General features: G+C 38.6%; 1 protein-coding gene across 4 annotated transcripts in view; it reads left to right on the top strand.

The window, feature by feature from the left end:
* Nucleotides 1-26,691, top strand: part of WDR19 (WD repeat domain 19) — a 113,584-nt gene that overhangs the window by 6,167 nt on the left and 80,726 nt on the right. For all 4 annotated transcript variants that reach the window (XM_040485538.1, XM_040485530.1, XM_040485519.1 and 1 more), the window contains exons 5-9: nt 10,356-10,471; nt 13,954-14,069; nt 19,103-19,183; nt 21,015-21,127; nt 21,630-21,803. In XM_040485538.1, coding sequence (XP_040341472.1) covers nt 10,356-10,471; nt 13,954-14,069; nt 19,103-19,183; nt 21,015-21,127; nt 21,630-21,803 — 600 coding nt within the window. The remainder of the gene's footprint in view (nt 1-10,355; nt 10,472-13,953; nt 14,070-19,102; nt 19,184-21,014; nt 21,128-21,629; nt 21,804-26,691) is intronic.

The following is a 26,691-nucleotide window of genomic DNA, read 5'->3' as shown; positions in this document are numbered from 1 at the left end:
GGCCATGCAGAACAAGACCAAAGGTAACCTTAGCATAGTTTTCCTTTCCCTCAAAATTGACTCATGAGGTGTGCATTCACAGTTGATATTGTCTGCCCATTATAAAATCTTAACATTTCTTGCTCTGTCCTTTTACACTTGGGGTATGCATCACTTTTCAAAAGATTTGAAGTACTTTCTGTTCTTCCATTCAAGAGAATATTTATAAACATCAAGTACTGGTTCTTGAACCAAATTCAGCATCAGTGAGACCACATTCTCTCCTGAAGAAAAAAGCGTAATTTCCAGTGTTTCAGACTGGTGTGTGTTCCTCTGCTGTCTATCTTCCCACAGATCCATTTCCTCATATCATCTCAGAGTTGTGAGGTTTAATTGTGTGTCATGCCTGGGCATGAAACCAAGAACTGAGTGAATGGTAGATGTTATTGTAATTATCATAAAGGTAGAACCAATTAAATATTAGTTAATATTTAATGTCTAAAGGTACTATTTAGCTTGCTCACAATTCTTTATGTTCATGTTTTCTAAAAAGCAGACTCCCAAAGAGGATTGAGTGTATGAGATTTATTATAGGAAATAACTGTGGGGGAACCTTGAGGAGGCAGGTTAGAAGAGCCATCAGACCACAGTGCATATCTGACCCTTGTGAAGTGGAGAGGGAAGGAAGAAAGGTTAGGTAGAAATGTCTTAGACTGCAGCTCAGTTCTAAGAAAGTTCAGCTAGGCCTCTGGGGAGACTTTAAGCCAAAGTAACCCATCAGAGAAATCCTGTGTCTCCTGGGAATGGGCCTTAACAGTATCCGTGTCCACTCAGTTACTCTCTGGAAGTAGCCTGTGGGAGAGCGTGGGCCCCAGCAGATTGAGGTGATGGATTCCAGTGCCAAGCATCTGGGGACACTGGTCAGTTACACTTTCCATAGCTGGAGATGTGAGAGACATTCTCACAGCTGTCATGCCTGCTTAAACATTAAGAGAAACATGCATATTGATCTTTTAAAAATATATGCTTAATACATGAAACCCAGCAGTCTGGTATATTAGTACTTCTTATTAGAAGTAATTAAAACAATTTTAAGTTTATTTATTTTTTTAGAGAGAGAGAGAGCATGAGCAGGGTAGGAATAGAGAGAGAGGGAGAGAGAGAATCCCAGGCAGGCTCCTCACTGTCAGTGCAGAGTCTGATTCAGGGCTCAAATTCACATACCCTGAGATCATGACCTGAACCAAAATCAAGAGTTGGATGCACAACCGACTGAGCCACCCAGGTGCCCCAGAAGTAATTTTTTTAACTACACATTTACTACATCCTTCTATTGTTACAACTAACTTTTATATACTTTAGGTGAACTTTTGTCTCCTAGGTATCAAATGTTCTTGAAACCAGTGTTATTTTCTGCAGTGAATGGCCTATCAGTGGTTCTCAAACTTTAGGTGCATCAGAGTGCTTATTAAAACACAGATAGTTGGGGCGCCTGGGTGGCTCAGTCAGTTAAGCGTCCGACTTCAGCTCAGGTCACGATCTCGCAGTCTGTGAGTTCGAGCCCCGCGTCAGGCTCTGGGCTGATGGCTCAGAGCCTGGAGCCTGCTTCCGATTCTGTGTCTCCCTCGCTCTCTGTCCCTCCCCCATTCATGCTCTGTCTCTCTCTGTCTCAAAAATAAAAAATAAACGTTAAAAAAAAAATTTAAAAACAAAAACAAAAAAAAAAGACACAGATAGTTGGGCACCAGAGTTTCTCACTCAGTAGGCCTGGGTTAGGATCAGAGAACTGGCATTTCTGAACTTCCCAGATGCTGATGCTGGTCCTGTGATTGCATTTTCAGAACCACTTTTCTATACCCTTTGTGATTTCTTTCCTCAATATATGGAAAGGAATCTACTACTTTCCAAGGAGTCCTGATTCCATGTAGTAAAGAATTATATAAAAGTTCAACCAGTAGATCCTAGAATGTACATAAGAACTGGTGGTAGGCAAATGTGCTTTCTACATCTTTCTAAGTGAGCTACCCTTGATAGTGACAGAGTTGGGAGAGACGGAGAATAACAGTGGAATAGGAGAACCCTAGGCTCACCTTGATCCATGAATAGAACTAGATAACTATCAAAAGTTTCTAAATACCCAAGAAATCGACCTGAAGACTGACAGAACAGACTCTACAACTAAAGGGAGAGAAGAGGACACATTGAAAAAGATAGGAAGTGTGGAGACATGGTTTAGTGGAGAAATGGATCCTGGCTGCTGTGGAGGGGAAGGAGCGTGGTCATGGAGAAGGGCAACTGAGAGAGGAGCATACAGGGGAATGCACAAGGAGAACATTTCCCCAAAGCCATTGGCTTGGAAAATGAGAAGGGCTGAATTTCATGAGTTCTTGCAACCAATGGGGCTTAAAGCCTGGAGTTTTGAAGGTCAGCAGGCTTCACTAGGATAGAGCCTAGAGGGTACTGCCCTGCTCCTTGAGAGAAGGCAGGTAAACAACCTGGGGCATACAGCATGGCAACAGCAATCTGAAGAGAGACTGGGCCACAAAATTGGGAGATCATTTGCTCTTCTTAGAGCATGTCCGCGAGAGACAGCATTCACGGAGATACATCTCCAGGAACAAAGGAGCTGGTCAGTGCCATTTCTCTCTCCACAGCATAAACACAGTCACCTGTGGAAGCAGTGCAGCATGGATACTGGCTGCCTAACTTCTATTAAGCACCCCCTGTGCTCCAGTGGAACTGCTTTTCTCAGTCACACTTACCTCAGTCCCAGTGTGGCAGGGCACTCCCCCAGAAGACCATCACAAACCTCTGCCCACACCGTGTCTCCTAAGCAGAGAGTGCTGCAGGGCCTCAGTTCTGGTGGAAATAGTGACAGGTCTCATGTCACAAGCAGAGTAAAACTTGCCACATCAGGTCAGGGACCAAACATTGTGCATAGAAGTCAAGCAGAGCCCTGCAGATGACTCACTGAAGGATGGGGCAGCCAAAACACAACAGCACAGTGCATGCATACACACTGGAAGCACTCCCTGAAGCACCAGGCCCTGAGTGCTATGTGATGTCTTCTTTATAAGACCATTAGTTTCAGGAGCAGGAGACTTAACTGGCTTTAATAGCACACAAAAGAAGGCAGAGACTTAGAAAAAAATGAGAAGACAAAGAATTTATCCCAAACAAAAGAACAAGATAAGGTCACGGCCAGAGATCTAAGTGAGATAGATATAAATGACATGCCTGATGGAGAATTTAAAGCAACAATCATAAGGATACTCACTGGGCTTGAGAAAAGACATCAGTGAGACCCATCCCACAGAGACAAAAGAGTTAAAAAAAAAAAAAGATGAAGAGTGCAATAAATGAGATTAGAAACACACTGGATGCAGTGGACAACAGGCTGGAAGACTGAGAGGGACAAATTGTGACCTAGAAGACAAAGTAATGGAAAGTAATGAAGCTGAACAAAAGAAAGAAGAGTTATACAACATGATAATAGACTTGGGGAGCTCAGTGACTCCATCAGATATAATAACATTCCCATTATAGAAGTCCCAGAAGAAGAAAAGAGACAAAAGGGGGCAAAAAATGTATTTGAAGAAATAATGGCTGAAAACTTACCTAACCTGGGGAAGGAAACAGGCATCTAGATCCAGAGGCACAGAGAACTCCCATCAAAACCAACCCAAACAGGCCTAATCCAAGACATACTGTAATTAAATTGCAAAATATAATGCTAAAGAAAAGATACTAAAGGCAGCAAGACAAAAGTCCTTAACTTGCAAGGAAAAACTCATAAGGCTAGCAGAAGATTTTTCAACAGAAATTTGGCAAGCTAGAAGCGAGCGCATGATATCTTCAAAGTGCCGAACAGGAGGAGCACCTGGGTGGCTCTGTTGGGTAAGCATCCAACTTCAGCCCAGGTCATGATCTTGCAGTTCAGGAGTTCAAGCCCTGCATCAGGCTCTGTGCTGACAGCTGAGAGCCTGGAGCCTGCTTCGGATTCTGTGTTTTCCACTCTCTCTGCCCTTCCCGCACTTGCACTCTGTCTCTCTCTTTCAAAAATAAATAAACATTTAAAAATTAAAAAAAAAAAGTGCTAAGTGCTGAACAGGAAAAATCTGCAGCCAAGAACACTCTGTCCAGCAAGTCTATCATTTAAAATAGAAGGAGAGATAGAGAATTTCCCAAACAAAACTAAAGGAGTTCGTGACAACTAAACCAGCCCAGTGAGAAATATTAAAAGGACTCTTTGAATGGAAAGGAGAAACCAAAAGTGACAGTATAAAGACAGGAAACACAAAAATAGTAAAAATGAACATTTCTGTAAAAAAATCAGTCAAGGAACTCACAAAAAAGGATATGAAATATAATAACATATACCTAAAACTTGGGGAGGAGAAGAGAAAAGAATGGGTTAAAATTTAATCAACCATCAACTTAATATAGACTGCTATTTGCAAAAGAGGTTTTATACAAACCTAATGGTAACAATATACCAAATACCACTAATAAACATGCAAAGAATAAAGAAATCCAAATATATCACTAAAGATAATCAGCAAAACATGAAAGAGGGAAAGACAAGAAAGAATCAGAGAAAATCTCCAGAAACAATTACAAAACAAGTAATAAAATGGCAATAAATAACACAACTATCATAAATTACTGTGAATGTAAATGGACTAAATGCTCCAATCAAAAGACATCGCATATTATGGGGCCCCTGGGTGGCTAAGTCAGTTAAGCATCCAACTCTTGATTTCAGCTCAAGTCATAATCTCACAGTTTGTGGGATCCAGCCCCACGTCAGCCTCTATGTTAACAGCATGGAGGGTACTTGGGATTCTTCTCTCCCTCTCTGCCCCTCCCCTGCTTGCATGTGTGCACTCTCTCAAAATAAACATTAAGAAAAAAAGACATAGGATGTCAGAATGGATAAAAAAGCAAGACCCATCTATGTGCTGCATATAAGAGACTCATTTTAGACCTCAACACATCTGCAGATTACAAGTGAGGGGATGGAGAAACACTTATCATGCAAATGGGTGTCAAAAGAAAGAGTAGCAATACTTTTATCAGACAAACTAGACTTTATTTATAACTTTTTTAAATGTTTATTTTTGAGAAATAGAGCTACAGCGTGAGTGGGGCTGGGGGTGGACAGAGAGAGGGAGAAACAGAATCCGAAGCAGACTCCAGGGTCTGAGCTGTCAGCACAGAGCCCAATGCAGGGCTTGAATTCCTGAACCACGAGATCATGACCTGAGCTGAAGTCAGGCACCCCTAGGCAAACTAGACTTTAAAACAAAGACTGTAACGAGACAAAGAAGGACCCTATGTAATAATAAAGGGGACAATCCAATAAGAAGATTTAACAATTATAAATATTTGTGCACTCAGATTAGGAGCACACAAATATATATAACAATTAATAGCAAATATAGAGGAACTAATCGATAATAATACAATAATAGTAGGGGACTTTAACACCCCACTTACACCAATGGATCATCAAAAAAATTTTTAATGTGAGGGAGGGGCAGAGGGAGGAAGACAGGGAATCTGAGTGGGCTCTGTGCTGCCAGTGCAAAGCCCTATGTAGGGCCCAAACCCATTAGCCCTAAGATCATGACCTGAGCGAAAGTCAGACACTCAGCCAACCTAGCCATCCAGGCACCCCAATGGACAGATCATCTAAACAAAAAGTCAAAAAGGAAACAATGGCTTTGAATGACCAGATGGACTTAACAGATATATTCAGAATATTCCATCCTGAAATAGCAGAATACATATTCTTTCAAGTGCACATGGCACATTCTCCAGAATACATAATATATTAGGTCACAAAATGGGCCTCAACATATACAAGAAGACTGAAGTCTTACCATGTACCTTTTCTGATCACAATGCTGTGAAACTAGAAGTTAGCACAAGAAAACATTTGGAAAGACAACAAATACATGGAGATTAAATAACATGCTACTAAACAACGAATTGGTCAACCAGGAAATAAAAGAAATAAAAAAGCACATGGAAACAAATTGGAAACATAATGGTCCAAAACCTTTGGGATGCAGCAAAAGTGGTCCTAAGAGGAAAGTATATAATAATCCAGGTGTACCTCAAGAAGCAAGAAAAACCTTAAATAACCTAACCTTACACCTAGTGGAAGCTAGAAAAAAGAACAATAAATGAAGCCTAAAGCCAGCATAAGGAAAGAAATAATAAAGATTAGAGCAGAAATAAATGATGTAGAAACTAAAAAAACAAACAAACAAACAAACAAAAACCAGTGGAACAGAGCAATGAAAGCAAGAGCTGATTCTGTGAGAAAACTAAATAAAATTTATAAACCTTCAGCCAAAGTTACCAAAAAGGAAAGAGAAAGGGCCCAAATGAGTAAAATCACAAATGAGAGGGGAAATAACAACTAACACCACAGAAATACAAACAATTATAAGAGAATATTATGAAAAACCATATGCCATCAAATTGGACAAGCTAGAAGAAGTGGTTAAATTGTTAGAAACATATAAATTACCAAAACTGAAACAGGAAGAAATAGAAAACTTGAACAAACAGATAACCAGCGAAGAAATTGAACCAGCAGTTTAAAGATTCCCAACCAACAAAAGTCCAGGACCAGATGGCTTCACAGGCAAATTCTAGAAAGCATTTAAAGAGGACTTATGGCCTAGTTTTCTCAAACTATTTCAGAAAAATAGAAAAGGAAGGAAAACTTCTAAGTTCATTCTATGAGGCCAGCATTCTTTTGATACCAAAACCAGATAAAGACTCCACTAAAAAAGAGAACTATAGGCCAATATCCCTGATGAACATGGATGCAAAAATTCTCAATAAAATACTAGCTAACTGAATTCAACAAAACATTAAAAAAATTATTCACCATGATCAAGTGGGAACTATTCCTGGGTTGCAAGTGTACTATTTGCAAATCAATCAATATGATACATCACATCAATAAGAGAAGGGGTACGAACCATATGGTTGTTTCAATAGATGCAGAAAAAGCATTTGAGAAAGAACAACATCCATTCATGATAAAAATGCTCAACAAAGTAGGCTTAGAGGAAACATACCTCATAATAAAGGCCATATATGAAAAACCCACAGCTAACATCCTCTTCCATGGGGAAAAACTGAGAGCCTTTCCCCTAAAGTCAGGAGCAAGACAAGGATGTCCAGCTCAAACTTTTTTTTTTTTTTTTTAATTTTTTCAGTGTTTATGTTTGAGAGACAGAGACAGAGCTTGAGTAGGAAAGGGGCAGAGAGGGAGGGAGACACAGAATCCAAAGCAGGCTCCAGGCTCTGAGCTGTCAGCCCAGAGCCTGATGTGGGGCTCAAACCCACAAACTATGAGATCATGACCTGAGCTGAAGTGGACACTTAACCAACTGAGCCACCCAAGTGCCCCTACTCTCACCACTTTTATTCAACATAGTACTGGAAATCCTAGTCACAAAAAATCAGACAATAGAAAGAAATAAAAGGCATTTAAATCAATAAGGAAAGAGTAAACATTCCATTATTTGTAGATGACAAGGTACTATGTGTAGAAAATCTGAAAGACTCCACCAAAAAATTGCTAGAAATGATACACGAATTCAGTAAAGTTGCCAGAATCAATGTACAGAAATCTGTCACATTTCTGTACACCAATAATGAAGCAGTAGAAGAGAAATTAAGGAATCAATACCATTTACAGTTGCACCAAAATCCTAGATACCTAGGAATAAACCTAAGGAAAAAGATGAAAGATCTGTACTCTGGAAACTATAGAACACTTCTGAAAGACATTGAAAATGACACCAAGAAATGGAATATTCCATGCACGTGGATTGGAAGAACAAATATTGTTAAAATGTCCATACTCCCCAAAGGAATCTACACATTTAATGCAATCTGTATCAAAATACCACCAACAACTTCACAGAGCTAGAACAAACAATCCTAAAATCCGTGTGGAACCACCAGAGACCCTGAATAGCCAACCTTAAAATAGAACAGCAAAGCTGGTGGCGTCACAATTCTGGACTTCAAACTATATTACAAAGCTGTAATCATCAAGACAGTATGGTGCTGGCACAAAAAAATACACATAGATCAACGGAACAGAATTGAAAGCCCAGAAATGAACCCATGATTATATGATTAATTAATCTTCAACAAAGCAGGAAAAAATGCCCAGTGGGAAAAAGACAGTGTCTTCAACCAGCGGTGTTGGGAAAACTTGGATAGCAACATGCAAAAGAATGAAACTTGACAACTTTCTTACACCATATGCAAAAATAAATTCAAAATGGATTAAAGACCTAAATGTGAGACCTGAAACCATAAGCATCCTAGAAGACAGCACAGGCAGTAACTTCTTTGACATCTGCTGCTGCACCTTTTTTTTTTAATTTGAGAGAGAGAGTGTGTGTGAGAGTGCATGGGGGAGGGGCAGAGGGAAAAGGAGAGAGAGAATCTTAAGTAGGCTCCATGCCCAGTACAGAGCCCAACAGTGGGGCTCAATCTCACAACCGTGAGATCACAACCTGAGTCTAAATCAAGAGTCAGATACTAGGGGCACCTGGGTGGCTTGGTCAGTTAAGTGTCTGACTTCCACTCAGGTCATGATTTCATGGTCTGTGGGTTCGAGACCTGCATTGGGCTCTCTGCTGACAGCTCAGAGCCTGGAGCCTGCTTCAGATTCTGACTCCCTCTCTCTCTGCCCCTCCCCAGCTGTGCTCTCACCCTCTTAATAATAAATAAATAAACTTAAAAAATATATTTATAAAAAAAAAAAAAGAGTCGACACTTAACCAACTGACCTATCCAAGCACCCTGCAACTTCTTTCTTGATGTCTCCTGAGGGCAGGGAAACAAAACAAAATATAAACTCTTGGGACTACATTAAAATAAAAAGCTTCTGCACAATGAAGGAAACAATCAACAAAACTAAAGGCAACTTATAGAATGGAAGAAGATATTTGCAAATGACATCCAATAAAGGGTTAATATCCAAAATATATAAAGCATTTATAAAATCCATCACCTCATAAATAATCCAATTAAAAAATGGGCAGAAAACATACAGATGGCTGATAGACACATGAAAAGATGTTCAACATCACTTATCAGGCAAATCAAAACTACAATGACATATCACCTCATACCTGTCAGAATAGCTAAAATGAAAAACAACAGATGTTGGTGAGGATGTGGAGAAATGGGAACTTTGGCAGGAAGGCAAACTGGTATAGCCACTGTGGAAAATAGTATGCAGGTTTCTCAAAAAGTTAAAAATAGAACTACCCTGTGATCCTTCAATCATACTACTCTAGGTATTTACCCAAAGAGTACAAAATCACTAAATCGAAAGGGTATGTTCACCTTGATGTTTATAGCAACATTATCTACATTAGCCAAATTATGGAAACAGTGTTAGTTCCATTGATTGATGAATGGATGAAGAAGATGTGGTATATATGTATTTATGTGCATACATAAACACAACGGAATATTACTTAGCCATAAAAAAGAATGAAACCTTGCCATTTGCAGTGACATTGATCAGGAGCTAGAGAATATAATGCTAAGTGAAATAAGTCAGAGAAAGACAAATACCATATTATTTCATTCATATGTGGAATTTAAGAAACAAAACAAGCAAAACAAGAAAAGAGAGAGAAAGAGAGGCAAACCAAGAAACAAACTCTTAACTATAGAGAACAAACTGATGGTTACCAGAGGGGAGGTTTCTGGAGGGATGGGCAAAAGAGGTGATGGAGATTAAGGGGTGCAGTTGTCATGATGAGCGCTGAGTCATGTATCCAAGTGTTGAATCACTATATTGCACACCTGAAACTAATATTCTACTGCGGTTAACTAATTGGAATTTACATAAAAACTTTAAAAAGTGACAGAGTTGGAAAATATAAGTTTTATTTAAGGCGATGAATTGTCGATGATGTTTCCAGTTTAATATACCGTGTTATTGGACCTACTTTTTTGAAAGCATGAGGTGTTCTCATCCATTAAGATTTTTACCACATTTACAACTGTCATTAGACTAATTAAACCATCTCATCATGAATCATCTTAACCAAATTTGAGATTCCATCATGGCTTACATTTTTATTTATTACATATTAGTAGGTCTGCACTGAATTTGTAGGTCTGACAGTAAGATCACCTTCTAGCATCTCCAAAATATCTTTAGCACTTAGTTTTTGTTCTAAAGCATTAAGTTGTAATTTTGTACTTCAGCTCCTAAGTAGATATTAAAATTATTCATGAAATACTTTTTAAAGGATCTGTTTGGAGGTTATGATTGTGAATTTTTTTTAGTAATTGATATTTTAATGTTATAGGGATCAAATGTCTTTCCTTCTTTGGTCAAAAATTGGAAGTTTCCTGGCTGTTGGAACTGTTAAAGGAAATTTGCTTATTTATAATCGTCAGACATCTCGAAAGATTCCTGTGCTGGGTAGGTTATAGCTGGAAACACTGCTAAATACTTGAGATGCTTTACATTAATGTAATATATTTTACTGCCTTAGATTTTGCTGATATTGCAAGGCAAATTGTGTAGTAGTGAGGCTCCCCTGGTCAAGCCTTATATCTGGCTAAACTTCAAGATCCATCTATACTGTCTCCTAAGAATTACCCAGGCTAAATAGAATGAATGTCTCTCTAAGGTCCACCTGTGCCTGTGGACACCAGGACATTAATAGGATGGCTTCCATTTGTCCCTTTCTCACCCAGATTGAGAACTGTGGACATGGAATAGCTCATGTTCATATCAACACATCAGTAGATGGACTAAAACATTTGGTGACTGTTTGGTGAGAATATACCTAGATATTAATTCTAACCTCTTACTCTCTCCAAACACCAAGTTAGCCTATGTAGGCACTGGGAATTACATTTGCCTCAGGGTATATGACTACAGTGTGTCGTTCCTTGTTTGACATTCTTGGTTCAGGCTCTTTGATTCCCACAATCTCTGGTTACTTAGCATCTGCCTTCTGAATACCCAAGAAGAAACAGATCTATTCTTAATTATTGTAACATCATGCTAGTAAATGGTGAAACTAGTAGGCTTAATTATACCCATGTGGCCAGAAGAATTATAATTTACTGCTAAGGAAGAAATTAAACCCTGAAGATAAGAGTACCCACAGAATACTTGAGAAAGTACCTTTCAACTGAGGATATTTAATTATTTCATTTTTTTCACATATATGTCTGTTTAATATTAATATTTTTAGTACTCCAGACAAAAGGTAATGTTATTGATCCATTTGAAAAACTAAAAAAACTATTTTGAGTTATAAAAAACAACTTTCACCATACAAATTGTCTATTTGACTTCAGTTAGGCATTTTTTGTATCCCAGTTCATCTGTAGGAATATCCTGCCAATTAATTTACAGGCCCCAGAAATTTTGACACCTGATGTATAAGAAAATAATTCATCAAAGCATGATTATTTTGTGTCAGGCATTTGTCATATGTTCATGATTTTATATGTGATCTTCGTATTTAATATGAATATGAGTCTGTTCTCAGTCATTTATTAACTGTGAAAAATGGGCCTAAGGAGATTCAAGTTAATTTTGTATCTTTAGCTAAATATATAGTAGCTGCCTCTTTCAGAGTTGGCTGTGATTTGTGACTGCCTTTTTTCCTTTTAAATGACTCACTTTCCTAAATCCAAGCTTTTCCACTCCAGGTAGCTGCCGCATGGTAGCATGATCTGTCAACATTTCACAGTAACTAAAATCTGTTACCACGTTTCATCTCACACTGATTTATTTCCTCAACTAGACTAGACACGGGCAGTTTTCTCATTGCATGGTTCTTATATACATGAAATTCATTTACTACAGTTTAATTAAATGTTGCAAGCCTCTCAATAACATGGTTCAGACCCCAGTTACCATATTAGAGCATCTGTGAGTCAGTATTAATTACATAAGTCAGTACATGTAAAGTGCCCAGAACACTTTAAGTAGGCACACAAAACATGTTAACTGTTCTTGATGTTAAGGCCAACCTGAGTTCTGAGCACTGCAAGCAAAGAGGCCTTGAGGTATACAGGAAGGAGGAGGGAGAGATGTTCTTCTCCCTTTCTCGGGTATAGAAAGGAATTTGTCTTTGAGATTTTCCCACCTCGCTTTGTGCACTCTTTTTTCCCTCCTCATGCCCATCTCTCTGGGCCCAGTTCCAATGTAGCACCCAAGTCCCTTAATTTCTAATCAGAAAACTCTACTACATCTCAGTGTCTTCTCTGAATGCTCCCTTCACTTTTGTGCTCTGGCCTCCTGATTGGCAATGTCATCTGTATCCTGACGACTCCCATGTTTATCTCTTCCAATTTGTAGACTCCTATATCCAACTGCTTACTCAGCATCTCTGATGAGATATCTAATAAATACTTCAAATTTAATATCTTTAAAACCCTTTGGACACACGGCTGTCCCTCTCACCATTGGTGACATCTCATCATTTTAGATCTTCAGGCTAACCCTTAGTCTTGACTCTTCCTCTTTCTCATACCCTCCATATCTAATTTGCCAGAAAATCTTACAGGATTATCTTCAGATATCTCCATAATCCAGCCTCTTCTCACCACCTGTCCTGTTCCGCTATCTGTGAGCCTCAAACATCTTCCACTGAATTTCTGCAATCTCTTAACTTGTTTCCCTGCTTCAACTCTTGCCCCACTATCGAATATTCTCAACTAGGGGCCAGAGTGAGCCTTCTTCTCAGACCTTTCCAATGGTCCTCCATCTGACCCAGAGTCAAAGCCAGAGTCCTCACAACGGCCAGCCAAGGCCTGTATGACCTGGTGCTTGCAAACTCTGATTTCATCTCATCTTCTCACTTCCTCTGCTCCAGCCACACTGTCCTCCTTGCTGAGCCTCTAACATACCTGGCACACTCCTGCCTCAGATTGTACTCACTTAATAACTACTTGCTTAGAACTTACTTCCTGCATGGGTACTGTATTAAGTTCTGTAAGGCGTGGAAAGAATGGTGTGGTCTCTGCTCTCAAAAGCAGCCATAATAGCTAAACTTATATGGCACTTTCTTTATGCCTGGCACTCTTCTAAGTGCTTGAACTCATTTGATCCTCAGCTCTGTGAGATTGGCCCTACTCTTATCCCCAATATATGGGTATGCGACTAAGGAATAGAAATGTTAAGTAGCTCACAGTAAGCGGTGGAGCCAAGTTTCAAATCTAGGCAGTCTGGCTCCAGAGTATGTATACTTAACCATTCTATTTCTCATTGTAGAATTAATCTTGCGACTCCAGGATTTATGCTAGGACCTTCAATAAATCTCACAGTGTCAAGTATGTAATTCTCTGCCTCCCCAAATACAGTTTTTGCACTGGCTAGACTCCTCAGCAAAAAAGTTTCCTGATACATAGTGGTTCTATCTAATATCCCTTACTAGTTAAGTGACTCAGTTCTTAACACAAGTCTCACTAGGACACATTCAGATTTGCACCTCAGTATTATCACAAATCTAATGCCCTCTAATTTTTCATGAATAGTCAAAACTGTGAATGTTGAATCTGTTTATACCAAGGGTCTACCACCCTGTAAAGCTGAGTATAGTGAAGGTAACTCGAGTGCGGTGGGATTTGCCTCTCTTAGAGACATTGTTACAGGGTTAGCTACATGGTAAGCAAACAAACTTATCAAGTAGCAGAATATCCACCTAAACAGTTAAAAAAAAAAAAAAAGCATTATTGCTCTTCTATGCTGTTATATTGATTTGTAACTTGGTAATAAATTTTTAAATAAGGTTGCTTAGACACTAACTGCTTTGATGAGGTTTAACATTCTTTGTTTAATATCCATGTCATATTACCTAAATGTTCAGATTAGACATCACAGATCTTTTAATTTTTTTTTGAGAAACCCATGTGTCTGTACAAAAATCATCTCTTTTTCAGGAAAACACACTAAGAGAATCACATGTGGATGTTGGAATGCAGAAAATCTGCTTGCTTTAGGTGGTGAAGATAAAATGATTACAGTTAGCAATCAGGAAGGTGACACGATAAGACAGGTAATACAGTAACATCCTTGGTCCAATATATTCAGAATTTCCCTGAAATGAAGTTTGTCTACCAAGCTAATCTGTACAATTTTTAAATCTCTATGTGAGATATGTATACAATAACTTCATATTCTAAACAACAAAAGCTTTTCTTTTTATGTATTAGTACACTTTTCTTCATAGGACTACTTTATCCAAATATTTTCCTTTGTACATTTTCCATTATCAAGTATTAGCATGGATTATCGGCTCTGTGGTTATACTCCATCTGTCCATTTGTGAGATAACCCTTACTTTATATATGTATGTTTATAATATAAATGTGAATAACTAAACTTGGATTCTGTTCTGCCTGATATGTTAATTTAACTTTAACTGATATGTTAAATTGCTTCCAAACTAACCCTAATTAAATTTTAAATTTAATTTTAGGATTCAAGTTTACCGCTGTTCAAATTTCACAATTGATTAGATCCTCAGTGGCTCCTCCTTAAGGGAATTTGTATTACCAAGAGCTACTACATAATCTCACCAGTGGGTAAATTATACTTTGGACCACTTGGCTTATGATTTAGTATTGCTGGGGCAATATTAACTAGCAAATTCTTTAAATGCCCACTAGGTATGTGGCACTGTGCTATGTACTTTAGAAGAAATATGAAATATGACCCTATGTTCTCTATTGCTACATAACAAATTGCTCTCAAAACCTAGCAGTTTAAAACAATATACATTTATTGTTTTATAGTTTTTGTGGATGAGCAATGCAGGTACACCTAGCTGCATTAAGGTCTTAAAAGGCTGCATTTTATTGGTCAAGGTTGGAGTCTCATCTGAAGGCTTGACTGGGAAAAAAATCTGTTTCCACTCTCAGTCACATGGTTGTTGACAAGAGTTCAGTTCCTTACAGGTAGTTAGGCTCAGAGCCTCAGTTCCTCTCTGGCCATTGATTAGAAACCTACCTAATTACCATGCCACATGGATCTCTCCATAGAGTGCCTTATAACATAGCGGGTGGTAATAGATTGTGAGCAGCCATTTGAAACTTAAGCCACAATCTCTTAATAAATAACCTGATCTCAAAATCATTTTTTCCATATTCTGTTATGTAGAAGTAAGTCCCTGGGTCCAGCCCACACTTCAAGGGGTAGGGATGGGGATTACACAAAGAAACCAGGAGGTGGGGATCATTGTGGATCATCTTAAAAGCTGCGAACCATAGGACCCTACTCTCAAGAAGACAGAACTAATTACGATAAAACACAGCCTTATGCGATTGCCAGTTTTGTGGTATAGCTTACAAGTCTTATATATGTGAGATGGAGGAGATCAAGGAAAGCTGAATTAGGAATATTTAAAAGACAGATGATCTGAATAAATCAAGGTATAGGATGAACTTGTAACAGAGAGATCCAAAATTACAAGGGCTTCATTAAAAATAGACCTACCCTATGACCCAGAAATAGCACTGCTAGGAATTTACCCAAGGGATACCGGAGTGCTGATGCATAGGGGCACTTGTACCCCAATGTTTATAGCAGCACTCTCAACAATAGCCAAATTATGGAAAGAGCCTAAATATGCATCAACTGATGAATGGATAAAGAAATTGTGGTTTATATACACAATGGAGTACTACGTGGCAATGAGAAAGAATGAAATATGGCCCTTCGTAGCAACGTGGATGGAACTGGAGAGTGTGCTAAGTGAAATAAGCCATACAGAGAAAGACAGATACCATATGTTTTCACTCTTATGTGGATCCTGAGAAACTTAACAGAAACCCATGCGGGAGGGGAAGGAAAAAAAAAAAGAGGTTAGAGTGGGAGAGAGCCAAAGCATAAGAGACTCTTAAAAACTGAGAGCAAACTGAGGGTTGATGGGGGGTGGGAGGGAGGGGAGGGTGGGTGATGGGTATTGAGGAGGGCACCTTTTGGGATGAGCACTGGGTGTTGTATGGAAAACAATTTGACAATAAATTTCATATATTGAAAAAAAACACAAAATTACAAGGGCTCTAAGAATATGGTAGTTTGGATGGTTTTTCTTCTTTCTCTTTCTCATATAACAGAGAGAGGTAGGCAGATCATCTCTGCATGTCTGCTTCACAAGGCTGTACATAGTCCCAGGTTCCTTGCTTCCATCTTACTGCTCTGCTATTTGCTATGCATAGTTAACATATGCATAGTTAACAGCACCAGATCTGTATTTCCACCCCAGGGAAGGGAGAAAGAGAAGTGGAGTGCAAGAAACATTTAAAGGACCTAGTCTGGAAGATGCATTTATTATTTCCATTCATATCACTAGAACCTAATCATATAGTCACGCCACACTGCTGCCAGGGAAGCTACAAATTTAGTCTCTGTAGATCATCGATCGTGTGCCCCACTGAAACTTGTTTTAGTGGATACCATAAGACATTTAGCAGTCTGTCATTCAACCCACGCAAAGCAGCATGAACAAAGATAAGAAGAAAAACTTGAAGCTTGTTTATGGCTCGTTCAAGATTGACTTGACTGCAGATGTGGGCTTTGATTGAAAATTTATAGAAAATAAGGCTGAAGAAGAAAGTTGGTTCCTGTATCTGGAAAGCTCTGAAAGTTAAGCAGAAGTAACTCAACCATGTTGAGCAGAACCATAGCATGATTAAAGTGGTTCTTAAGAAAGATTAACTAGTGTAAAAGATATTTCCTAGAAACCTAAAATTTTGAGCATTCTATTTTGGTACCCTTTTGAATTAGAATGATAATACAGTTCAAATGCTTTAGCTCCACACTTTTGTATCCATATCAGACATCAACACTGAATGAAGACATGGTCTTACATGTTTTGCTACAGAGCATCCCAGGAAGTCACTATATTCAGCCATTATCTGCATACATTTCCCATTTCTGATCTTTAAGATATATGCTTCCAGAATTAGACATACTACTTAAGTTGTCCTGTGGTAAGCAAAGCATACATTAAAAGCATTGCTTTATTTGGTACTGTCTCTGAATTATTTTGACTTTACTATTCTGAAGATCACTCTAGTGTTACTTGTGTACATTTATTTTTATTTGTCCTATTAAGGGCTTGTCTTATTTCTTGAATCTGAAAATTGCTGTCTTTCATCAATTCTGGAAAATTCTTAGTCATTATCTCTTGGGTATTACCTCTTGCTCTTTCTATTCTGTCCTTCTGCAGTGTCAGTTAGACATATGTAGGACCTCCTATCTCTTTAACTCTCTTTCATAATATCTTTTTGTCACTACAACTTCTGGATAATTTCATCAAATCAGTTCACTTACTCTTGAAATTTGGTCAAATTTGAGTTTTTTTATTTTAGTGATTCTTCTTTTCATTTTTAATAAGTACTTTAGAGCAAAATAGGCATTAATAGGATTAAGAGGTACAAATTTCCAGTTGCAAAATAAATAAGTCATGGAGGTATGATATATAGCATAGGGAATATAGTCAGTAATATCGTAATAATTTTGTATGGTGAGATAGTACTAGACTTATGGGGATAATTTTGTAAAGTATATAAATATTGAACTACTATGATGTTTACCTAGAAGTAATAGGATATTGTATGTCAAGTATACAGTTGATCCCTCAACAACATGGGTTTGAACGGTGCAGATTTACTTATATGTGGATTTTTTTTCAATAAATATAGTGCAGCACCATAAATGTATTTTCTCTTATGACTTTCTTTTTTTCTTTTTTTAGAGAGAGATAAAGTGAATGGGGAAGAGGGACAGAGGGAGAGAGAGAGAGAATCTCAAGCAGGCTCCATGCTCAGCGTGGAGCCTGACGTGAGTCTCAATCCCACGACCCTGGGATCATGACCTGAGCTGAAATCAAGAGTCAGATGCTCAACTGACTGAGCCACCCAGGCACCCCATGATTTTCTTAATAACGTTTTCTTTTCTCCAGTTTATTTTATTGTAAGAATACAGTATTTAATATACATAACATGCAAACCATGCATTAATTGAGTGTTTATGTTATTAGTAAGGCTTCCAGTCAGCAGTAGGCTATTAGTAGTTAAGTTTTGGGGAATCAACATTTTATGCCAATTTTGAACTGTGCAGGGGCTCGGCTATCCTGACCTCCATGTTATTCAAGGGTCAGCTGTATTTTTAATTAAAAAAGAAAAATACTTTGTAGTTCTCTTAAAAATCTGTCAGGATTTTTTTTTTTTTTTTAAGTCTCTTGTCAGGGTGCCTAGGTGGCCCAGTTGGTTGAGCATCTGACTCTTAATATCAGCTCAGGTCGTGATCCCAGAGTTGTGGGATCAAGCCTTGCATCAAGCTCTACGCTGAGCATTGGAGCCTGCTTACGATGCTATCCCCCTCCCTCTGCCCCTCTCCACCACTCTCTCTCTCTAAAATTATAAAGGAAAAGTCTCTTGTCATACTTATGAGTCTTTTTATGTGTTTAGTCATTTTAAAGCATTACTTTATGATCTCTCTCTGAGAATTCTGTTATTTTTAGATCTGCTGACTTTTGCTCTTGATGCATTATTTCTTTGTGACTTTTCTCATTTTGAATTGTGAGCTCATCTTCAGCAGGGCTTGTCTGTGGACATTTTTTTGCAGCTTTGGAAGAGGCTTTGGATTTGCTTTTCATAAACACTCCAAGGAGTTTCTAGACCACTCAAAGTATAAATTTGAACTTCAGATCATAATGAGGATAGGAAGGAACGTTTGATTTGAAAAGAATGTTTTCGGCATTTCTTCTGACTCAAAGCTCAGCCCAAATCAAATGGGCTTCTTTATTATCTCCTTACCAACTGCTCTGGATAGTTGCACACATACTTTGGTTTATGGTTTGATCTTTGCTTATTGTCCCTGGGAATTTTCCTTACCTTCTTTCAAGCTTAATGTATCTATTTGATAAGATATGTGTTCCGTTTCATCCAGAATTTCTAGCGGTTTATCACGGTGGGATTTTCAGGTATAACAGAAGTAAAAGCAAGTTACCTGTTTTATTAATATTCAGAATGAATTTAAGTGTTGCATTTGTTCATAGTGATAACATTTCTATCCCTGCAGACGTCAGTGAGATCAGAGCCTAGCGACATGCAGTTTTCCACGATGAAGACTGATGATCGAATGTCTGCTGCTGAAAGCACAGTAAGAATGCTAAACCAGGGCACTGGGGGGGGCTCAGTCGGTTTAGTGTCCAACTTCAGCTCAGGTCATGATCTCGCAGTTCGTGGTTTCAAGCCCCACACCAGGCTCTATACTGACAGATCAGAGCCTGGAGCCTGCTTTGGATTCTGTGTCTCCTCTCTCTGCCCCTCCCCCACTTGTGTGCACGCAGTTTCTCTTTCTTTCTCTCTCTCTCTTTTTCAAAATTAATGTTAAAAAAATTTTTCTAAAGAATTCTAAGTCAAATCCATGCCCAAGTTATTTTGATACTTTTGTAGACTATTTTTTCTCCTTTTCTAGGATGGTTCAGAATGTATAGTGATAAATAAATTATGGTCTGTCATTTATTAAATCAGTGTAAGCTCCAGTCTCTTAGGCATGTAAGTTGCTTTTGCTGCTGCTGGCAACATCTAGCTGCCTGGTGTCACAGCAGATGAAGGCACCTTCCTGATGCAGTGGGTGTTGCTCTTCCGATTCTTGTGGTAGTAGAACAGGGAGGGCGCCTTCACAAATAGAAGTCTTGATTTCTATATCATTTTTTTTTTCACGCTATTGGAGATGGTGACCAGAGCTCTGGAAATTGTACTTTTTATTTTGTTAATAGCTTAGATGCATTTTACCTGCCACAATTTAATATTCTGAAATCCAGATGATTTTTACAATTAATACAAATATATTTAAATTAAATGATCCAATTTCTTAAAAAGCTATTTAATTGATAGTGACTTAATAATTGGTAGAATCAAGGAAATACATCAGTGTTTCTCTTTTTATATAAATCCATCACTCTTAATGAGCCCAAATAAGTAATACACTCCTTCCCCTCCCTCACACAGGTAAACCCTGCACTGAAAATTACAATCAAATATTGACTGTGTGAGTAATGGAGGGACACTAGTCTAGCAACATTGACCAGTGACCTGCAGGTGATGGAAAGAATGATGATATAAAAAATTGAGCTCAGTTACCCACACAATGTGGCTTAAAATCAGAATGTCCTCTTAGGATGGAAAACTCTCTATACTCTGGATATGAATTCAGTTTCAGTGGAACTTTGTCAGACTTACAATCCTGTATTGCACAGAACTCTAATGAGAGGTGTAGAGAATTTTAAAAAGTTAACCCACCCAAGGGCACCTGGGTGGCTCAGTTGGTTAAGCATCCAACTTTGGCTCAGGTCATGATCTCACAGCTCGTGAGTTCAAGCCCCATGTCAGGCTCTGTGCTGACATCTTGGAGCCTGGAGCCTGCTTCAGATTCTGTGTCTCCCTCTCTCTCAGCCCCTCCTCTGCTCTCTCTCTCTCTCTCCCTCAAAAATAAATAATAAAACATTAAAAAAAATTTTTTTAGGGGCGCCTGGGTGGCTCCGTCAGTTAGGCATCCAACTTCGGCTCAGGTCATGATCTCACAGTTTGTGAATTTGAGCCCCGTGTCAGGCTCTGTGCTGACAGCTCAGAGCCTGGAACCTGCTTCAGATTCTGTGTCTCCCTCTGCCCCTCCCTTGCTCACGCTCTGTCTCTCTCTGTCTCTCTCTCTCTCAATAATAAATAAAGGCTAAAAAATTTTTTTTAATTTTTTTAAATAAAATAAAGTAACACCCAGCTATTTTAATGTACTTTTCAAAGGGTATGTTGGATGTGTATAAAGCCAAGGACCCTTACCAGACTATATATTAGAATGTATTTTTTTAAATCACGTTATCTTATTAGTTACAACATTTAATGTAAACCTGGCTCATTGTTTGCATAAATTAGATTTAGCTATTTGAATTTCCTTATTGGTCTTCACGAAGTACCTTAATCTTTTCTGGCAGATCAGTGTGGTGGTTGGCAAGAAAACTTTGTTTCTTTATAATCTGAATGAACCAGATAGTCCAATTGATCTGGAATTTCAGCAGCGCTATGGTAACATTGTCTGCTATAGGTGGTATGTAAAAAAATCTTATTACCAAAAGATATCCGTGTGTTTTTCCTTACTAATATATTTCATTTTTGACCTTAGCATTTTCACTTCTATATGTAACATTTTCTGGATTGTAAACTATGATTTAATATGTGAAACTTGGGGTACCTGGGTGGTTCAGTCAATTAAGTGGCCAACTTCAGCTCAGATCACGATCTCATGGTTCATGAGTTTGAGCCCCACAACAGTCTCTGTGCTGACAGCTCAGAGCCTGGAGCCTGCTTTGGATTCTATGTCTCCTCCTCTCTCTGTCTCTCTCCCGCTCATACTCACTCCCTCTCTCTCTCTCTCTCTGTCAGAAATAAACATTAAAAAAAAAAATAAATATGTGAAACTACCTAGCATATTATGTGGCCCTTGATAAATTGGATTCTGTAGTTCTTTAGTTTTAAGGCACTTGCTTATTTACTTTATTGCAAATGATAGTTAATCATCCTTTTAATGTATTGTTGCTTTGTTGCTATAGGTATGGTGATGGCTACATCATGATTGGCTTTTCACGTGGAATTTTTGTGGTCATCTCCACTCATATTAGAGAGATTGGTCAAGAGATATTTCAGGCTCGTGACCACAAAGATAGTCTAACCAGTATTGCAGTATCACAGACGCTTAATAAAGCTGCTACATGTGGTGATACCTGGTAAGTTATATTCACATACTCCCAGGAAAGCTTATGTAAGGAATATTGAAGATATTCAACAAGACTGTGATGGCTAATATGAATCTATCCACCATACTTTCTTGCACTCCTAAAACCTGTTTGCAATTGAAAATTTCTAAGATTGCTTCTGCTGTTAACACTCAGGGCAAAACCTAAAATAAATACTAGATGTAAACTAAATACAACACCTAAAATTGAGTATGCTTGAAAATCCATCTTAAAATAGGTAATTCCAGGGGCGCCTGGGTGGCGCAGTCGGTTAAGCGTCCGACTTCAGCCAGGTCACGATCTCGTGGTCTGTGAGTTCAAGCCTCACGTCGGGCTCTGGGCTGATGGCTCAGAGCCTGGAGCCTGTTTCCGATTCTGTGTCTCCCTCTCTCTCTGCCCCTCCCCCGTTCATTCTCTGTCTCTCTCTGTCCCAAAAATAAATAAAAATGTTGAAAAAAAAATTTTTAATAGGTCATTCCAGGTAATATGAAGTAAGCACATTCATCTGTCTCTCTCACTGAATACAGCTATAAAACCTGGGCTGACCTTTGTAGCAGCGTGGATGGAACTGGAGAGTGTTATGCTAAGTGAAATAAGCCATACAGAGAAAGACAGATACCATATGCTTTCACTCTTGTGTGGATCCTGAGAAACTTAACAGAAACCCATGGGGGAGGGAAAGAAAAAAAAAAGAGGTTAGAGTGGGAGAGAGCCAAAGCATAAGAAACTCTTAAAAACTGAGAACAAACTGAGGGTTGATGGGGGGTGGGAGGAAGGGGGAGCCAAAACATAAGAGACTCTTAAAAACTGAGAACAAACTGAGGGTGTGTGGTGGGTATTGAGGAGGGCACCTTTTGGGATGAGCACTGGGTGTTGTATGGAAACCAATTTGACAATAAATTTCATATATTGAAGAAAAAAAAAAAACCTGGGCAGAATGCATGGAACAGCTATTTAAGGACTTTAAAAAGTAAATAGTAGGCATATTGAAGAAGACCAGAATTTGAAGTACCACTGAACCAGTAATGAGTCTCCCATTCGTCTTCCAATCTCTCAGGACTGAAGGCAGCCAAAATCCAGAAGTAGAAACCAGAACTTAAATGAGAGAGCTCTGAGAGAAGTCCTCTGGTTCTGGCTCAAGTTGCAGGAAAGAGAACTCCTTTTACGCTCGGAGACAGTTGGGGAAATTTCCCGGTTTCCTTTCTTTTTCTTCCTTTCTTCTTTCATGCCCTGGCCACCAAGCAACCTGCAGTGGCAGCAACAGCTCCGGCAAGAAGGACCCTCAGATGCCTACAGCTCTGACAGAGGGTAACCTTCCTCCAGTTATAGGGGCTGTGGTCCCAGGAAAGTGGGGTAAACCCTGCTGCTTACTTTTCTCCCTGCCCTCCCACTGCTTGGGGGCAGGTATGGGTACAGTTGTGGGAAGGACAAGACCCTACAGGGTAACTAGAGCCTGAACTTTACTGCTGGAAGACCAAAAAAGGGAGCCCCAGGGAATCAGAACATACCAGGGAGATCCTAGAGAGGGAGGAGGTCTGGAAAGCAAGCATCTAAAGATATTTATGAGCTCCTAGGTTCACTCCTGAGCTATATATGTGTATCTCATCCTAAACATACCAAAGACTTTGAGAACTGAACTAAAAGATCATAATGCAAGTCCTATGGGCCACAGAGTGGGCCATACAGGAACATATCCGAATATGACTGCAAAGCCTTTGAAAATGGAACTGATGTTGAAACCACAACCCACAAAAGGCTGGTTGATACTCGTGGCCCGAATCCAACTGGGTTGGTTGCCTGCTTTGGAAAAAAAAAAAAAAATTAGTGTTCTCTAATTTTTAGACAAGGTGCAAGAGTCTCAAACATAATATTCAGAATGTCCAAAATAGAACCCAAAGTTGCCTGACATACAAAGAATCAAGAAAGTTTCAACTTGCTTGGAAAAGGCAATCAAAAGATGCCAGTGCCAAGAGGATGGAGGTAAAGGTAGCAGCTTTATAAAAATTGTCCAAATAAGTCCAAAAAAACCTAGCTCAGATACATTATAAACTGCTAAAAACTAAAGACAAAAAAACAGCTAAAGAACAGCATTTTAAATGACAGTGGATTTCTCACCATAAGTCATGGAGGCCAGAAGGAAGCATCACAGCTTCCTAAAGGGCTGAGAGAAAAGAACAGTCAGCTGAAATTCATTACCCAGTGAAACTATCTGTCAGTAATGAAGTGAAATGGAAACATTCTCAGGTGAGGAAAAATGAAGAGAATTTATTGCTAACAGACCTGCTCTAGAAGAATTGCTGAAGGAAGTTCTTCAGATGGGACAGAACAGATGACAGCAGAGGATTCGGAACATCAAGAATGAAGGAAGAATGACAGAAATGGTAAATACAATAGATCTTTTTTTTTTGAGACCTTTAACATACGTGCTGTTGAAAGCAAAATTATCATATTGTCTGATAGTATGTTCAGCATATTAAGATGCAGTACATAAGACAACCCCAACATAAAGGGAAGAGGTTAAAGTTATATGTGATTTCTACATTATTTGAAGTGGTGAAATACTGATTCTAAAGAGACTGTGAAATTAAATATGTATGTTATAATCTAGAGCAACCACTAAAAAATAGGCAGAGATATATACAAAAACACAATAGGTAAATTAAAATGGAATACTGAAAAATGTTCAAATCTGAAAGTGGCAAGAAAGGACAAACAGGAACAAAGGGACAAACAAAATAACAAAACGGTAGATTTAAGTTCACACAGATCAATTAACTACGTTAAACGTGTAAATGACAATATTATTAGACGTAGACTATTAGAATTCTTAAATGACCCTATTATATATTGTAAGTAACTCACTTCAATATAATCATATAATGAAATAACCAGGTAAAAGTGAAAGGATGGAAAAAGATCATCCAAGTGCTAACCAAAAGAAAGCTCGGTGTCTGGGTATCAAACAAAGAGCAAAGAAAATTACAGGGATGGGGAGAGAGACTGCATATTGATTAGATATAACAATGCTCAATGAGCACGCACCTAGCAACAGAGCCTCAAAATAGATGAAGTAAAACTGGCCGAATTAAAAGGAGAAATAGACAACAATAATAGTTGAAGTCCTCAGCGTCCCACTTTCAGTAATGTATGGAACAATTAGAAGTTCAACAAGGAATTAAAAGTATCAAATTGACACTTATTAAGTAGGGCACAGAGTGTCAGATCATGAGCTGCCGTTCAACAATACACAACAAGAAGAACTGAAATGGAGAAATTCACTATTCACAGGTCCAGGAGGAAATACCTGCCTGTCTTGAGGGGTCTCACAGAGAGTTCAAGGCACAGTTCAGACAACAAAGAGACAACCAGGGGCATGTGCTGTTAATAGGGTTCATGGAAAAAATAGGGTTCATGAATAAACTGCTTTAGGTTTCCCAGGCTAAGTCCAAATTGGTCAACTCTAACCAGAAGAGTGGGGTAAGCCCCAGAGATCTTATCCTAGGGGAACATAAGGCACACAGGTGGTAGGAGGCAGGGGAGACTGTTGATCACAAGGGCTTTTGGGGAAGTCACATCCGGAACTTACATTTGCTTGTGACTCTGGGCTGCTACCTAGGGCATGCACTTATAAGAAGGAGGGAGGGGTATCAATTTAAGGCCATTTGGCCAAACAATGGATGCTGAGGCAGCAGTACCATGGAGTAGCTTAGCTAAACTCTTCATAGATTTGGACAGCACAGTAAACCAACTAGACTTAACATACATCTGTTAGACATTACACCAACAATGGAATATATGTTTTTTCTATGCACCCATGGAACATGCACCAAGATAGTCCATATCCTGGACCATGAAACCTCAACAAATTTATTTTTATTTTGTTTTAGAGAGTGAGAGCAAGAGAGTGGGTGGGGGAGCAGGTGGAGGCGGAGAGAATCTCTAGCACCCTCCATGCTTAGCAGAGTCTGACATAGGGCTCAATCCCATTACCATGGGATCCTGACCTGAGCTGAAATCAAGAGTTGACCACTCAACCAACTGAGCCACCCTGGTGCCCACAAAACCTCAAGAAATTTAAATTGAAGTCCTACAAAATGTGTTCCTTGGCTATAATATAACCACACTTGAAATGAATAATAGAAAAACAACAGGAACTTCTATGAACACTTGGAAATTAACCTACTCCAAGTAAATCATGAGTATATCCTAGAGAAAATTTAAAAATACAGAGAACTGAAATCTCTAATCAATAATCTAAATTCCTACTTGAAGAAACTAGAAAAAGAAGATCAAACAAAAGGCAAAGCAGAAGGAATAAAATAGTAAAGAGTAGAAACTGATGACATTGAAAATAGAATTGGAAAAAACAAGTGTTTTTTTAAAAAAAATGATAAATTGATCAGCTTCTAGCAAGAATAACAGAAATAAAGACACAAATCACCAATATCAAGAATGAAATGGGAATATCGCTACAGATCTGGAAGCCATTAAAAGGCTAATGAAGGAATACTACAACTTCAGAATTATAGAGTAATACAGACAACTCAGAAATTTGACAAATTAGAAGACTGGAAAAATCCTTCAAAAACTACTACCAAAACTCAACCCAGATGAAACAGATACTCTGAATTAGTCCTGTAACTTTTAAAGAAATTGAATAATTTAAGCCTCCTGAAAAATCTCCAGGTTCAGATGGTTTCGCTGGCGGATTCTACCAAATTCTTTTTAAAAAAGAATTAACACCAATTTTACAAAATCTCCTCAGAAAATAAAAGAGGAGGGAACACTTCTCACCTTATTTTATAAGGCCTTATACCAAAATCAAACTATACAAAGAAAGAAAGAAAGAAAGAAAGAAAGAAAGAAAGAAAGAAAGAAA

This window comes from Herpailurus yagouaroundi, unplaced genomic scaffold (genome assembly GCF_014898765.1).
Source record: "Herpailurus yagouaroundi ecotype Mexico unplaced genomic scaffold, PumYag 28, whole genome shotgun sequence".
Taxonomy (NCBI): Eukaryota; Metazoa; Chordata; class Mammalia; order Carnivora; family Felidae; genus Herpailurus; species Herpailurus yagouaroundi.
The sequence above is the reverse complement of the archived record's forward strand: the minus strand, read 5'-3'. Positions and strand labels throughout refer to the sequence as shown.